This window comes from Vombatus ursinus, unplaced genomic scaffold (genome assembly GCF_900497805.2).
Source record: "Vombatus ursinus unplaced genomic scaffold, bare-nosed wombat genome assembly UNPS02009835.1, whole genome shotgun sequence".
In the NCBI taxonomy this organism is placed as follows: domain Eukaryota; kingdom Metazoa; phylum Chordata; class Mammalia; order Diprotodontia; family Vombatidae; genus Vombatus; species Vombatus ursinus.
The window spans coordinates 22533782-22551469 of record NW_020949613.1 but is presented as its reverse complement, the minus strand read 5'-3'; the positions used below and the strand labels follow the sequence as shown (position 1 = coordinate 22551469).

General features: G+C 39.2%; 1 protein-coding gene across 2 annotated transcripts in view; it reads right to left on the bottom strand.

Annotated features, from left to right (window-relative positions):
* Window positions 1-16840, bottom strand: part of CD109 (CD109 molecule) — a 155598-nt gene extending 138758 nt beyond the window's left edge. For both annotated transcript variants that reach the window (XM_027852946.1, XM_027852947.1), the window contains exons 1-2: window positions 16600-16840; window positions 9609-9775 (exon numbers count right to left, since the gene is read on the bottom strand). In XM_027852946.1, the coding sequence (XP_027708747.1) occupies window positions 9609-9775; window positions 16600-16712 (280 nt within the window). In that variant the 5' untranslated portion in view covers window positions 16713-16840. The remainder of the gene's footprint in view (window positions 1-9608; window positions 9776-16599) is intronic.
* Between the last annotated feature and the right edge of the window lie 848 nt (window positions 16841-17688).

The following is a 17688-nucleotide window of genomic DNA, read 5'->3' as shown; positions in this document are numbered from 1 at the left end:
AAAAAGACAGGATAAATGGAATCACAGAGTTTGTGGGGTATACGTAAGAAAGAGCAGAATAGTCCATGTTGCGGTAGTTGTAGAAAGATGGACATATTAATGCACAGTTAGTTGTTGGAACAGTGAATTGGCCTAATTATTCTGAAAAGCAATTTGGAATTAGAAGAAAGAAGTGACTAAAATGTTCACACCCTTTGACCCAGAGATTTCACTGCTAGACGTGTACTTCAAGAATGTGAATGACAAAAAGAAAAGCCCCATGTGCACTGAAACATTAATAGCAGAACTTGTTATAGGAGCAAAGAACAGAAAACAAAGTAGATCCCTAGAGTGGAGAATGGTAGAAGTTGAGGTCAATGGATGTAATGAAATATTATTATGTTGTAAGAAGTGATGAAATGATAACTACAAAGAAACATAGGAACTTACATGAACTGATGCAAAGTGAACTAAGCAGAGCCAGAAAAACAACATACACAAAGACTACAATGAAGTGGAAGGTTGGGGTAGCTAGATAGTGCAGTAGATAGAGTGCCAACCCTGAAGTAAAGAGCACCTAAGTCCAAATCTGGCCTCAGACCAAACACTCGACACTTACTAGCTGTGTGACTCTGGGCAAGTCACTTAACCCCAATTGTCAAAAACAAATAAATAAAGTGGAAGGTAAAACAACAACGATAAAACAATTAAAACTGAATGCTGCGAAATGACAACGTCTAAGCTTAGTCCTAAAGAGGAAATATGAGAAAATGCCACCCTTTCTTCTTTGCAGAGGTGGAGGATTATAGAGTAGAGTAAGGAAAACTGCAGATGTCAGACTTTTTCAATGTAATTGTTAGTTTTGCTGAACAGGTTTTTTTTTTTATTATTCTTTGTAATAAAAGATGGCTCTCTTGGAGGAGTAGAAGGGATACACTGGGGAATGTAGGTGATGTGGAAACAGAAGATATCAATAAAAAAAATTTCTTTAATTAACTGAGAGGCAGTTGCTTAAGCAGTAGATAAAGATCAGGCCTTAGAGTCAGAAAGACCTGGGTTCAAATCCTGCCTATGACATATACTGCCTGTGTAACTGTAAGCAAGTCACTTAATCTCAGTGACCCAGACAATTCTTTTCTTTTTTTTTTTTGCTTAGGTAGTTGGGGTTAAGTGACTTGTCCAGGGTCACACAGCTAGTAAGTGTCAAATGTTTGATCTGAGGCCGGATTTGAACTCAGGTACTCCTGACTTCAGGGCCAGTGCTTTATCCACTGCACCACCTAGCTGCCCCCAGACAATTCTTTAAGAGTATGAATTACAGAGCAGGCACTGATCTATACTAGTGGCCAGAATTTCCTCATTTAGAGTTTCCTATATTAATGAAAATACAGTTATTTTAGAAACAAGCATTCTAGTTCTCTCTGTCTTTCAGTTTACAACAAAACATTCTTAAGTAAAAACTAAAATAAAATTCTCTGATCTCATGAGGTTTATATTTCACACAAGATGTTCATTTTTCTCCCATCCTTGCTACCTGCCACTCCAAGATTCTCCCAAGAATTTCACATATGACTAATTTAATATGCAAAAGTTTCACATGCAACCAATTCCACATACAAAAGTTTCATGTATAACCAGTTGTTTCACATAAAAGCAATGGGATGGGCACATGGAAACAAAGTTTCAGGAATTCTTAGTTTCACCAGTGTAAAAAAAAAAAATCGTGCATCAAAATACAAATGATCTCACAGCAATGCAGTCCAAGCTCTTACAGTATATAATTTCTATTCCCACAGTTGGGCCTGTCAGTGAATCACTTGAAAGGCCCAAGACATGCTTATATTAGAATTAGTGGAGTCTTCATGGTCCCTTTCAATGCCATTGGATTCTAGTTTCATAATTAAACATTCAGACATATTTTCCCACTGTTTATAAGGTTACACCATTGCTTAGAATTGTGAGCTATATTCAACACAAGACTGCCAGATCCCAGTTAAGTTCCCTCCCCTTCACTGACATGAATCATCGGTCTTGTACAGGCATGTGATTCTCAGAGTAAAATCTGGTTACAAGACAGCTAAAATAAAAATCCTCCTCTGCACATGAGAAAAAAAAAAAAGAATTGGCTCTTCGGTAGACAAGGAACAAATTCACCTACTACAGCATAAACTTCTTCATGCAGGATCCACATGTCCATTTCTTATTCATCTTTATACACCACCACCACCACCACCACCCAGTATGTACTACAAGGCCTTGGAACATAGCAAGCTCTCAAGAAATCTCTGCTGGAATGAATCATCTGAACTAAAATAAGAAAACTGTCTCTACTAGTAACCTTAGCTTATTTTTTTTTCAGAATCAAGTAAGCCAACATTTAAAAATACTTTGGGGGCTTCACATACGGTTCTCCTTGTTTTAAAAAAAAAAGTTTACTGTGGTATAGTGAGAACACTGGACTAAAAATAATACTGTCTTGGATCTAGTCCATGCTGTGTGACCTTGGGCAAATAACCTTATCTTTCAGGACCCTAGTTTCTCCATCTGTGAAAAAAAAAAGACTGGAGTAGATGATGCTAAGGTACTAAACTTCTAAGATTCCAAAAGGTTAACTAGAGTTTTATCTTGGCTCCAACTATATCCCATTTCAAATAAATGTAAAAAGTACTTTAAAGGAATAGAATTTAGCTGTTCTATTGACATTCTTATATTAATGTTCACAATGTGCTTTGTGTACTATTGAATTCTCCCACACTGTTGTAAAACTAGTCTGTCGGATCCTTACAGACGTGTTCCCTTTATAGAGTGCCTAGCCTGGCACCACCCTAGATAGGTATTTAATAATTGTCTTTGACATGAATAGTCATTGTTATATGATTTTAATGTCCTGATCCAAATTCCTAGAATAATTTTTTGCATCACACAGAAAAACATTAAATAAGACTGAAGTAAATAAATCTGAAGCCCCACCCCTCTACCTTCCCTCTTCACTGCCCCATCACCACCACAATCTTAAAAAAATAAAAATTATCCTGTAAGTACAAGTACAGACTGAGTTCTATTGACACAGCTGCCTGTGAGAACTTGCACTGGTGGATCTGTCTACGCCATTGTCTAATTAATACACTTTCATGAGCACTATGGAACTGATCCTGATTTAGATAGAGTTCACAAAGATGATCTGCCACTTAAGACAAGAGGGGAAACCATTAGAACTAAAAGATACACCTGAGGTTGGGTAGTTTTCAGCTAGTATTGAAAATTCTAGAAAGTACTTATTTCTTGAATATAAGTGGTTTTTAAGGAGTTACAGTGAATGACAAAGAGTTAAAGGAACAATTTTCAGAAAAAGACAGATTTAAAGTTGCTTTTCATGAGATCAGGCAAACCTGAATTAATTATCCCCAAGCTTTAAGCTGGGGGGGGAGGGAGGAGCAGGGAGAGAAGACAATTCAAAACAACTTACATATTTATAAGGTACCTCATATCCAAATATTCCGATAGGCCAGGGGGAAATGGGAGGGGCACAAGGAGCACAGCCCCGCTGTGCTCAATAAATGATTGTTGATGATGAGTAACCGAATTTGTTTTACTCTGTAGCTTTTTGTTTGTTTGGCTAAGACCTTAGGACAAATTATGTGTGAAGCCAGTTGTCCCGTGATTATACGATGAAAGGAAATATGTCTACAAGGTACCACCCCCAAAAATTTGGAACAAACTCTAGAAAGAGGCAAGAAAGAAAATTCTCAAGTTAAATTTCAAACCATGGAAAAAGAAAATGATTAGGCATATGGGTTTGCAGGATATCAAAAACATTTCAATTATTTCACATGCCTGCACAAATGATGAACTACTTCCTCCATCCATAAGCTCATGTTCTTATTTATTTCCTTTCATTCTGATGTAGTCATAATTGAAAATTAACTTAGGAAGGTAAGAGTAGTAAAAATGCCAAATCAACTCACACACATTTTATAATTTTTAAAGCATTCTCATGTAATGTAATTCTCATTTAATCCTCAAACAACCCTAGAGAAATAGGCAAAGAAGATTTTATCTCTACTTTTCAGATTAAGAAACTGACGCTCCTAGAGGGTAAGTGTCCTGCCCCAAGGTCGTAGGAACATCAGATCATAGATCTAGACCAGAGGTCCTTAATCTTTTTGTAGGACATGGCCCACTTTAGGACTTGGGTGAAACCTACTGTACCCCTCTCAAAATCATTGTTTTTAGATAATTGAAGAAAATGCTATATTTCAGTTGGAAGTTAAAGAAAAAAATAAAGATGTCATTTTTTTTCCTATTCAAGGTTACAGACTCCCTTGAAATCTATTCATCTTACCCCAGGTTAAGAACCTCTAGCTCAAGAACAGACCCTCAAGATCTAGTCCAACCCACTCATTTTATAAATGTGGAAATTGGGAAATGTTAAGTGATTTGCCCATGGTAACATGAGTAGTAAGTGGAAGAGCCAAAATTGGAAATGAGATCCTATGACTTCTCAATTCTAGTCATGTATTTTCTACTGTACCACACTACAAATTCATCATTTAAACAATACTGTGGTAAGGGAGCCACTTAACCTACTGGGGGGGGGAGTTTGGAGAACTTTGGCAGAATTGGGGGTTTTGTTTTGTTTTATTTCTGTAGAAAACCTCAGACTAGTTCTTCAAACTTCTATCTCTCTTATTGTTTGTTTCTTCCAGTTTGGAAATTTACTACTTTTTCATACTCACAACCCTTATCTCTATACTATCTAAGACTTTCAATATCATAACTAATTTTGTCCTCCTTTCCATCCACCTTAAAAGAAGAGCTAGCTCAGCTCTTTATATAGGCTTAATTCTTCTGCCTCCATCCCCTTCCAACTCCTCCAGGACCTTACTCAAGCAGTCACTCATCTCCTATGGATATTCAATTTCATTCTTTACTGACTTCTCCCAATGTCCCTACAAAGATGTTTATCTCCCCAATCCTGAAGGAGTAAAAAAAAAAAAAAAGACTTTCCATTTAACCTATCTTATCTTCACTGGAAAACTCCTTTTCCATTAATGATATCATATTCTCTCTGACAAACTGCAAATGTCATTTCCAAGAATGAATTTTTTTTTCAGGAATTTCAGGAAAAAACCACAATGAATAGGTAAAAAATAGAACAAAATAGTATAAAGAAACAGACCCTACGATCACCCAAAAAGACTATCCACAATGCAAAAATCAACCAACACAATGCATGATGCTCTGACAAAACAGATTTTAACTAACAAAATGATTTTACATAGCAGTGTCTTTACACCAATAACTACTGTATTTCTCTCCATCCCCACCCCTGACCTACAACTTGTACATTGAGTCTTTATTGTCTTCATTCACTCATCATCATTTTTTTTTTCAAATCTGTCACTGTTCATCACAATGCTGGTTCCAGTCCACTGACCAAAAGAATTCATTGTCTTACACTCTCTGGTATTGTCTCTGTCCAAACATAAGGACCACTGGCTCACTCCACTAAGTGAAGCATTTGTGTTCCTGTGAGTTTCAAACTCTTAGTCAGGCAAACCAACTATTATAAGTCATCTTTGCTCCATATCCCAACCAGCACCTTTTTTCATGAGAGGCAGTTTCTTAATACTTATCACTCCTAATGTTTTGCCATGTGGTCCCAATGAGATGTTTTGCCCTTCATCCTTTCCACTACATCCCGGGATGACAATAAGCTTGTCAACTATATTTCCTGGGTCTAATATTTTATTCAAAGCCCCATAATAATGAACCTGGTTGAGTTTCCTACCAAGATGAAGATAATGTTCAGGCAGTAAACCATCAATTATTGTTGTACTCATGTGCCAGACACTACGCTAGTCATTAGAGGGAAAAATACAGAAAGTTCCTGCATTCAAGAAACTTAAATTCTACTACGGAATAAAATATGTATAAGATAAGGATATATCTAAGTAGATATAGATACAGATATATTTTTAATGCACAGTGAAGGGAAGGAGTATAGCATCAATACTTGGGAGAACCAGGAAAATGGAGATGGCATTTGAGCAGTCTTGAAGGGACATAAAGATCTTATTAGGCAGACATGAGGAGATAGAATGTTCCAAACATGAAGGACAGCCTGTGCAAAGTCCTCAAGGTGGGAGACAGAATGTCATGTGTGGGGAACAACAACAGCATGGTTTGGTTGTAGTATATGTATGTGTGGTATAGTATGTGTAGCATAGGGATGAGGAAGAGTATTATGAAATCTGCCTGGAAATATAGGCTGGAGCCAGATTTTTGTAAAACAGGAGTTTTCTATTTTAATGTCACGGCAGTGGGGAGCCACCAAAGCTTCTTCAGAAGAGGACTAGAGGGACAGCTAGGTAGAGCAATGGATAGAGCACCGGCCCTGGATTCAGGAGGATCTAAGTTCAAATCCAGCCTCAGACACATAACACTTACTAGCTGTGTGACCCCGGACAAGTCACTTAACCCCATTGCCTAGCTAAAAAAAAAAAAAAAAAAAAAACAGAAAAGGACTGGAATGGTCATGTGTAGGAATATCAATTTGGTTAACCGTGTGAAGGAGGATAATAATGATTATACTAGCCTCCCAGGAGCACACTGCTAAGAATCATTACTCAGTTTTTAATGAATAATTTTTTAAAAGATATTCTTCTCCTAAGTGGCTAAGAACACCTTTTAAGGGTTTATTACACAAAAGGGAAAACTGAGATGGTGATGTTACTGTTAGGTGAACTGACAGACCGTGGAGAGAAAACCAAGGGAAGCTATTCTGTTACTGGGCTCAGGTCATAAATTTCTTCTTCAGTGTATTTTAAAGCCCTAAAGTTTTGGACATTTACCACTGTTGATACAAATAAGACCTGAAAAAATAGGCTCTTATAGGGATGCATTTGTATCACTTTTATTTGTAATTGGGTCTTCCATTCTTGTGTATTCCTGATTTCTAGGAAGGACTAGATTGATATACATAGGTCATTCAAAGGTTTTTCTATTCCCAATGTACTTAACAAATAAAATTCTCCCACCTTTGAGGGGAGTGAGGGGGAAAGTATACAGAGGGGAGGGGGAGGTCCAGGCTTGTAATTTCAACAGTGTAGAGAACTTCCAGGGTGTAAATTTGCTTCCACCCAAACAAATCAGTAATTCATAAATGATAGTCTTAGAAAAACCACCTGAAGCACTGATAGTTTAGTGATTTGCTCATGAGCACACAGAAAGAAGAAAGGAGAAGAAGGAGGAGGAGAAGGAGGAGATGATGCCAGCAACAACAACAATGATAATGATAGAGTGGCAGTCCTAGAGTCAGGAAGACTCATCTTCCTGAGTTCAAATTGGGCCTCTGCTACCTATCTGCAAGATCCTGAGCAAGTCACTTAACCTTGTTTGCCTCAGTTCCTCAACTGTAAAATGAGCTAGAAAAGGAAATGATGAATTACCCAGCATCTTTACCAAAAAAAATCCCAAATGGGGTCACAAAGAGTTGAACACAACTGAAACAACTGAGCAGAAAAACATTTATATAGCTCCTATTACGTGCCAGGCACTGTTCTAAATACTTTACAATTATTATTTCATTTGATCCTCAAAACAACTAAGGTAGATGCCATTTTTACCCCTATTTTACAGATGAGAAAACTGAGGCAAACGGAAAGGAGGAGTCACACAGCTAGGGCCAGGGTTACACAGCTAGTGTGTGTCAGAATCAAGACTTGCACTCAGGTCTTCCTGACCACAAGGCCATCCCTTTAACTGGTACATAAAAAAACTCCCTATCATTCTTTTATTCAGTCAACTTTCCTTTCTTTTTTACCAGTATGAAAAAATTCTTGATTATATCTCTAATAGCAATATACATGTATATATAGTATATGTGTATGTTATATATACATATTACACATGTATTTGTATGTATATGTATGTGTATATACATATATATATAAAATAGCCATTTAATAGCTGTAAGTAGATGGTCGAAAAATAGGCTGTTCAATTATTCCTACAGGGATTCAAATTCCAATGGACTAGAAATCCTCTAAGTGTGGTCATTAATAAGAAATAGTGTTGAGGAAGGGTGCAGGAGCAGAAATGGTAGTTTTCATTCTAACACAGAAAAAAAGAATTGATTCTGGAAATTATGTAATCCTACCATTAATATGATTCCATCCTCCTTGGGGAGGACATCATCTAGGTAGGATGAGACTCTTTGCTACTCAAGGACTCGGAGAAGTCTGATTTATATTATCCAACTGATAGACTTTGTATAAAAGAAGCAGTGATATTTTTCCTTAAAAAATAAAAATAAAGTGGAGGGAAAGGGGAGAGAGGGAAAAGAAAAGGACAAAACCACAAGCGGGGAGAAAAGAGAGCATGACAGCAGAGATGACAGAAAAAAAGAATAACAGGAGAGGATGTGAGAGTAAAGATAAGCTCCAAATGTCAACTAAAATTTAGTCATTAAAATGCTCATTCAAGAAACCTGGGCTACAGGAAGCATAGCTGTGAATTAGTGGAGCTAGAACTAAAAACCCCTCCTAATAAGTGAATGCCGAAAGCCTCAGGCACTTTCTAACAGTCACCATTGGTCATTCCAACCATTTCCCCAAGCCGTTATTAAATGAGCATAACCCATTCATGTTCAGCAATGGTATTTCAGTAATAAAAATGGGAAAGTGCTCAAGAACTGGAAGGAAATCGTGCCTAATGTTTGGTACCATCCCCTTTATTGTTGCTGTCTGTTACCTTTTTTGCTACTGAAAAGAAGAAGAGGGGGACCTGCACTTGGATCTGACACCTTCCTACCCCACCTGCTTTAAGCAGGATAAGAAGCAAGTATGAGGGCACTTTTTTTAAATCTTATTTTCATGACTGTGCAAAATTTATCTATGCTGGCATTGGACAAATATTTATACCATAAACTAGTCAGTAACTCTACCCACCCCTTACTCTTCACCCTCATGTGATTCAATTTTTAGATAAACTTTAAGGTTTGCAAAATAGTACAAATATCATCTCATTTGACCCTCACAACAACTGAGTTAGATACCCTCACAAATAGATGTATTTGCTTATCTGTTTTACTTTGTCACAAGGGAAGATTGGGAAATGATTGTATTATAAAGGCAATATAAATTTTTTTAAATACTGATGAAAAGATTTTTTTAAAGCATAGACTATAAAGGAGAGATAACCCTATGACATTTTAGTTTGTATTTTTCAGCCTCATTTTATTTTTGGCCCAGACCTATAATTCATCAATCTAAGAAGTTCCAGGTATAGAAACTCCCTCTACTGATATCCCATGCCAAGTCCTCCGTAACTTCTTAGCTTAAGAGGAGAGTGGCCCATACAAGCCACTGAGATAAAGTAAGTTGCACAGGGTCACATAGCTAGTAGTAAGACTTGAACCCAGGTTCTCATGACTATAAAGCCAGTCTTTTAGTCTCTACACAGTTTTGACTCTCTGCGCCATGTGACATTTGTCACATAATAGACATGCTCAATGTTCATAAACTCAATGTATTTGTTCCAAATGTCAAAAAAAAAAAAAAGAATATATTGCTCCAGTAATCTAACCCTAGGGGAAGAGCCCAATAAGAGCATTTATTTTAGCTTACCTTTTTCAAAGATGCCTTCTGCTTCCAGAACAGTGACGTTTTGCAGGCTTCTGAGCACTTTGGCCTTCACCAAGACTTGTAAGGGGCTGTGCTCCAGCAGTTCCACTCCAATGGTCATGTTGATTCCTGGTCTGATGACTCTAGGAGTGGTCACCAGAAAACTGGGCCTTGAGAAGGGAGAAATATAATAAGATATTATTCCCCCATCTCCTCATTTTGAAGCACTTTCACAAATTTTACTGGTGAAGGATAATGACACTTACCCAGAACTTTGAATTTTGCAGAGCACTTTATATATACCTAGTGTCCCAAAAGTCTTGGCACGGTTTTAAGCTATTAATAAAGTTTAAAATTGCTCCAAGACTTTTGGGATACCTGCATAATTTTATTTGAGCCTTATAATGATCCTATGAGGTAGTTATTCCATATATTATTATTCCCATTTTTCAAGTGAGGAAATTGTCTCTGCCAGATAAACTAACTTGTTCAAGGTTATCCAGCAATTAAGGGTCAGAAAAAGGATTTGAACCCAAGTCTTCCTGATTCCAAGTCCAGTATTCAATCCACTACATTGGGCAGACAATGAGGTAAACTCCTAACATTGATGCCAATGTACTGCTACTAAAACAATAACAATATGAATTAAGAATAGTTAGATAATTAAGAGAATTCCAAAAGACTCTTCATGGAAAATGCTATCCACATTCAAAGAACTATGGGGTCTGAATGCAGATCGAAGCATACTGTTTTCATTTTTTGTTGTTGTTGGGTTTTTTTCGTTGTTTTTTCTTTCTCGTGGTTTTTCCCTTTTGTTCTGATTCTTCTTTCACAGCATGATTAATGTGGAAATATGTTTAATAGGATTGTACACATATAGCCTATATCCAAATGCATGCCATCTTGGGGAGGGGGACAGAGAAGAAGGGGGAAGGATTTAGAACTCAAAATCTTATAAAAGTGAATGTTGAAAACTAAAAAGAAAGAAAGAATTGTTAGATATTAAATCATACACCTCCACTCTAAGAAAAAAAGATAGTATTATTTACAGTTTATAACCACCAAACAGCACAGAGAAGTTGGATAGTTAGTGGCATAGTGGGAGATTTGACTCATGTTTGCAGACCACCTCATTTTATGAGATTTTTCTTGATTAAAAAAAAAACAGAGAGAGGAAGTAAGATGGCAGAGTAAAAGCAGTGACTTGTTTGAGTCCTCCCCCAAATCCCTCCAAATACCTGTAAAAAATGACTCTAAACAAATTCTAGAGCAGTAGAACTCATAAAAATACAGAGTGAAAAAAATTTCCAGCCCAAGGCAACCTTGGGAAAGGTCTGTTGCCCCAGGCTGGGAGAGGAGTGGAGTTCAGCATGGGCACACAGGCAAAGATGGTGCCCCAGTGAACCTGCAGCAGGCCTCAGGAGACTGAATCACTGGCAGCTGTGGCAGTTTCCATACTTCTCAACCCATAAATGCCAGAAACAACTTAGAAGGTCAGTAGGAAAGGTCTGTCAGACCTGAGTGAGAGAGGAGCATGATCCAGCCCAGCCCTGGAGTAGCCCCAGGGAGGCGATGGCTGCTTCCAGAGCTCTCAGCTCACAGACAGTGCAGGGATTGGGGGTGCTGATCAGAGAGGGATTTCAGGGATCTCTTTGCTGGCACTGAAGCAGGATTCTCTTGCTTTGCCCATGTTTAGATCTGGGTCACAGTCCTGGGTGGCAGTCTTGGAGCAAAGAGGAGCACTGGCGTGGTGGAGCTTGTGGCAGCAGTGGAGAGGGAATCCTCCTCACAGTTCCAAGGCGGAAAAGCTTGTGATCACTCATTGACCAGAGCACAGATCAGGAAAGGAGTAAACATCTCTCCTTTGATCATACCACGTTGGAAGAACTGAAAATTTGCAGGTCCCTAGAAGTATCTCTAAAAATAGCTGCACAAAACCCCTGAAACTTGGGACAGTACACCCTCCACACTGGAAACAGAGCCCTATCTTAACAAAGAGTTAAAAAGACAAGTAATTGGCTGGGAACATGACCAAACAGCAGGAAAAAACTCAGACTATAGAATCTTACTTTGGTGACAAAGAAGATCAGAACATAAAACCAGAAGAATACAACAAAGTCAAAACTCCTATACCCAAAACTTCCAAGAAAAATTTGAATGGGTCTCAGGTCATGGAAGAGCTGAAAAAGGATTCTGAAAAACAAGTAGAGAAGTAGAGGAAAAATTGGGAAGAGAAATGAGAATGATGCAAAAAAAATCAAGAAAAACATGTCAACAGCTTCGTAAAGGAGACCCAAAAAAATACTGAAGAAAAGAACACCTTAAAAAATAGACTAGCTCAAATTACAAAAGAGGTCTAAAAAGCCTCCAATGAGGAGAAGAATGCCTTAAAAAGCAGAATTAGCCAAATGGAAAAGGAGGTCCAAAAGTTCACTGAAGAAAACAATCCCTTAAAAATTAGAATGGAGCAAATGTAAGCTAATGACTTTATGAGAAATCAAGAAATTATAAAACAAAACCAAAAGAATGAGAAAATAGAAGATAATGTGAAATATCTCATTGCAAAAACAACTGACCTGGACAATAGATCCAGGACAGATAATTTCAAAATTATTGGACTACCTGAAAGCCATGATGAAAAAAAAAAAGAGCCTAGACATCATCTTTCAGGAAATTATCAAAGAAAAATGCCCTGATATTCTAGAAGCAGAGGGTAAAATAGAAACTGAAAGAATCTACCGATCATCTCCTGAAAGAGATCCCCAAAGGAAAACTCCTAGGAATATTATAGCCAAATTCCAGAGTTCCCAGGTCAAGGAGAAAACATTGCAAGCATCCAGAAATAAACAAGTCAAGTATTGTGGATACACAATCAGGATAACACAAGATTTAGCAGCTTTTACATTAAGAGTTCAGAGGTCTTTGAATATGATATTCCAGAGGGCAAAAGGCTAGGATTAAAACCAAGAATTACCTACCTAGCACAACTGAGTATAATACTTCAGGGGGGAAATGGACATTCAATGAAATAAAAAACTTTCAAGCATTCTTCATGAAAAGACCAGAGCTGAATAGAATATTTGATTTTCAAATACATGACTCAAGAGAAGCATGAAAAGGTAAACAGGAAAAAGAAACCATAAGGGATTTATTAAAGTTGAACTGTTTACATTCCTACATAGAAAGATGATATTTGTAACTCATGAGACCTTTCTCGGTATTAAGGTAGTTGGAAGGAATATATATATAGACAGTGGGCACAGAGTGATTTGAATATGAAAGGATGATATCTAAAAAATAAAATTAAGGGGTGAGAGAGATTTATACTGGGAGAAGGAGAAAGGAAGAGGTAGAATGGGGTAAATTATCTCAAATAAAAGAGGCAAGAAAGAGTTCAAATCCTCAGACACTCGACACTGTGTGACTCCAGGTAAGTCACTTAACTCCATTGCCTAGCCCAAAAAAATAAATAAATAAATAAACAAACAAACAAAGAGGCAAGAAAAAGCTTTTACAGTGAAGGAGAAGAGGGAGGAGGTGACAGGGAATGAGTGAATCTTTCTTTCATCAGATTTGGCTTAAGGAGGGAATAATATACACACTCAATTAGGTATGGAAATCTATCTTACCCTACAGGAAAATAGGGAGGAAGGAGATAAGGGGGGGGGGGATGAAAGAAAGAAGGGCAGATTGGGGGAGGGGTAATCAGAAGTAAACACTTTAGAGGAGGGACAGGGTCAAAGGAGAGAATAGAATAAATGGGGGGCACGATAGGATGGAAGGAAATATAGTTAGTCTTTCACAACATGACTATTATGGAAGTGCTTTGCATGAAACACACATATAACCTATATCGAATTGCTTACCTTCCCAATGAGGGTGGGTGGGGAGGGAGGAAGGGAGAGAATTTGGGACTCAAAGTTTTAAAAACGAACGTTAAAATTGTTTTTAGTGGCAGCTAGGTGGTGCAGTGGATAGACCACCGACCTTGAAGTCAGGAAGACCTGAGTTCAAATCTGTCTCAGACACATAACACTCACTAGCTGTGTGACGCTGAGCAAGTTACTTAACCCCAATTGCCTCACCCAAAAATAAAAATTTGTTTCTAACATGCAACTGGGAAATAAGATATACAGGCAATGGAGTATAGAAAACTATCCTGCCTACAGGAAAATAGAAGGGGGAGGGGATAAGAGGGGGGAGTGATAGAAGAGAAGGCAGATTGGGGGAAGATTGGTATTCAGAAAGCATGCCATTTTGGGGTAGGGAGAGGAAAGAGATGGGGAGAAAATTTGGAACTCAAAATATTGTGGAAATGAATGTTGAAAACTAAAAATAAATAATTAATTAATTAATTAATTAAAAATTATTTTTAAAAAAAACACCCAAGGATTTTGCCTACTGCTTCTTCCCATCTTAGGACATCTGTCCCATATTCAAGGGAGTAATAGGCAAAATTTTTAGTATTTTTTTAATCAAATTATAAACTCCACAAAAACAAGGATCCAATTTTATCTAAACTTTGAATCTCTCCTAGTAATGAATAATGCTCTGAAAAAAATAAAAAGAAAACAAGCAAACAAAAAAAAAGAAAATCTTCACTCGCCGTTTTAACAAAAAAAAAAAAAAAAAAAAGATCCAGACTTGTAATTTCACCTACTATAAAGAATTCCCAATATAGACACCATCTATCAATGCAGATCTGAAACTCATATATAACTTGGAATTTTGGAGAATTGGGTTCACAGAGCACAGAGAAGTCAAATGAGTAGCCCAGACAGCCAGTATGTGTCAGAGGTGAAACTTGAACGCAGTGACTCCCAGGCATCGAGGTGGTAAAGTAGAGAGAGTGCTGGGCCTGGAGTTAGGAAGAAAGAAGTTCAGATCTGACCTCAGTCACTTAATAGCTGTGTGGCCCTCAGCAAAACAGTTAACTTCAGCACTGTGCCTGGCATTCACTCCTCTAGATTAAGCACTCTTTTCATCAGATCAGATTGCCTGTCACAGTCAGTGTCCTGGAACCGTGTGTGTGGTGCTGCCACAGCCAAGGTCACTTCCATGCCACAGTGAAGCATGAGAGGAGGGATGAAGCCAACAGTAGTTTGATTTAGACCTCTAGTTCAGAGAGATAACAAGATGGATATGATTTTGGCTCCTAATTCCAGGGAACTGAATTTTAATGGGTGGTAGTTTTGTCATTGGGTTATGTGGGTTTTTAATGGGCCCTACTGGCGAGTGGCCATGGATAGAGCATGGGGTTTGGAACCAGGAAGACATCTTCCTGAGTTCAAATCAGGCCTTAGACACTTACTATCTGTGTGACTCTGGGCAAGTCACTTAACCCTGTTTGCCTCAAGTTTCTTCATCTGTAAAAATGAGCTGCAGAAGGAAATGGCAGACCACTACAGTATCTTTGCCAAGAAAACCCTCCACAAAAAAGGGATCAAGAAGAGTCAGATACAACTGAACAACTGGTGAGTGGATTGGCAGTGTAAGATGGGGAAGAAAATAAGCATTTATATAGTGTCTACTACATGCCAGGCACTATGCTAAGAGATTTACAGATATTATTCTCATTTGCTCTTCATAACAAGCTTTCAAGACAGGTGCTACTGTTAATTCCATTTTATAGGTGAGGAAACTGAATCAGAGGTTAAATGATTTGGCCCCAGGCCCAGAGCTTTGTCCCCTGCACTCTATTTACAAGCCAACAAACATCTATTAAGCACTTACTATAGGCCAGGTAGGAGGCAGCTAGGTGGCTCATTGGGTGGTGTCAGGCCTGGAGTCAGGAAGATCTGAGTTCAAATATGACCTTAAATGCTTATTAGCTGTGTAACTGTAGGCAAATCACTTAACCCTGTTTCCTCAGTTTCCTCATCTGTAAAATGAGCTGGAGAAGGAAATGGCAAACCACTCCAGCATCTTTGCCAAGAAAACCTCATGGCCTGTATTGGCTGCTATGGTCCATGGGGTAAGGAAGAGTCAGACATGACTGAACAACATGGGCCTGGCACTGTATTAACTGCTAAGGAAAAGAAACAGAGGAAAGAAGGAAGGAAGGAAGGAAGGAAGGAAGGAAGGAAGGAAGGAAGGAAAGAAGGATTCTCTCTCAAAAAGCTTACACTTTGGGGTATAATGTTGATCCCCACAACACGTAGGGTAAAGTTAGTCCATACTTAGGGAAATTGATTCATCCTTTTTAATACTGGGTCTCTAGCTGAGTACCTATTTCGCTTCAGAATTTGACAATCCTTAAAGTCAGGCTGAGTATACACATCACAAAACCCCACAAATCGAAAGATATCCTCTAGGACCACAAGTTTAGAATCAGGCAATAAAAAATAATGAGTGGTTGGGTAAAAACTCAGGTATGGTACAAGGCTGAGGAAAAACGTTGTACTCCAAGTCAGAGGAGCGGGACTCAGATCCCAACTCAGACACCTTACCTGTGTGACCCTGGGAAAATCACTTAACCTCTGTCAGACTTAGTTTCTTCATCTGTACTTGAGGGAGCTGGACATGATGACCTTAAGGTCCCTTTCAGCTCTTAACCTGTGAACTTATGATTGAATGAAGGAGCAGTGTATTTATGATCCTAAATGACTGGACCCAGAAAAGCTCAGACTTCCAGAATGTGAAATGGGGAGCAGCTGGGGAGTGATTCACAAAGTGAAGTAAACAGAGACCTACAATTCGGGCCAGTTTCATGGGATGTCAGTTTTCCCGGCCGCTCCTTCCCAACTCCTAGATTCTGTCTCTGTTTTTCCCGCAGAGAAGAGGGCCCCAGCTCGAAGAAGCTCATTTCGAAAGCGCGTCCACCCAAATCTAAATTACTACTTGCAGCCCACCTCCCCTTGCCTCGCCTCCCCTGCCACCCACCCCCCATCCCTGGTGGTGCAACTCTCCTTTTCCATTCCCTCTCGCCTTCATTCATCTTGTCTCCTCTATCCCTCGCCCCTCCCCGCCCCGGCTTCCCCCCATCCCTCCATACCCGGCAGCTGCAGAAACAGCCCAGGATGCGGTCAGAAGGCACAGAAGGTGGGGAGCGAGGAGCAGGGAGCCCCTCATTTTCTCAGCAGCGTCTGGCGGCAGCGGCAGCAGCATCCTGCCTCGGAAGGACCTCGCAGCTGCCGCAGAGGATTTGCAGCTTTCCACCTCCCTCCTCCAGCAGCAGTTTGTGGAATTCTTGCTCCTCTGGGTTTGGCCGTGAGAAAGGGCGCGTCGGATTGGGGCAGTGAAAGATCTAAATTGAGCCTCTGGATTGTTGCTCCGCCCCGCTTCTTCCCTCCCCTCCACCGTCTGGCTGGAGATCCTCTCGGTCTCCTGCTCTGGCTGCTCCTGCAGATAGCACGAACCTGGGGGCCCAGAATGCGGGGACCGGAGTCCTAAAGCAGACCAGCACCGTCCCTGCGACCTTCCCGAGCCTACGGTGGGCATCCACTTGCACAAGCTACCAGGGTTAGGTCTAGTAACCACCGTTCTCAGAAAATAGTAACTATTTTACCGACTGTGTCTGGGATGGATAAACAGGCGTACCCCTTGTAAAAGAAATTAAGTTCTGAGGAACTTTGTGAAGTGGGGGAAAAAATCGATCATTGGCCTCCTTGATTATGAGTCAGGATCCCAGAGAGATGGCAAACCACATAGACAAACACACGCTCACACCCACACGCACGCACACACATCTAACTGGTATCTTTGCTGGACTGTGTTTAAATGTGTATGAAGGAAAACAAGACTCCTCATTTTATTTTTATTTCTTCCCTTTGAATTTTGGAGTATGTTGTTGGGGTTTTCTCAATCGGGAAAATGAAATCCAGTAGGAGATCACATTAATCGAATTATTCCTAATAATTTTTTACTATAAGTGAAGTTCATCCACGAGGAAGCAGGATGCAGCGGGAACAGGGCTGAATTTGGGCCCTAGTACTTACTACCTTTATGATAGGCCTCAGTTTCCTCCTCTGTGAAATGAGGGAATTAAGCTACGTGATATCACATGATATCTAACCACCCTTCCCTGTCCAGATCTGTGATCCAAATATAACTAGTTAGCAGTCTTTAAAAAATCTTAGAAAAT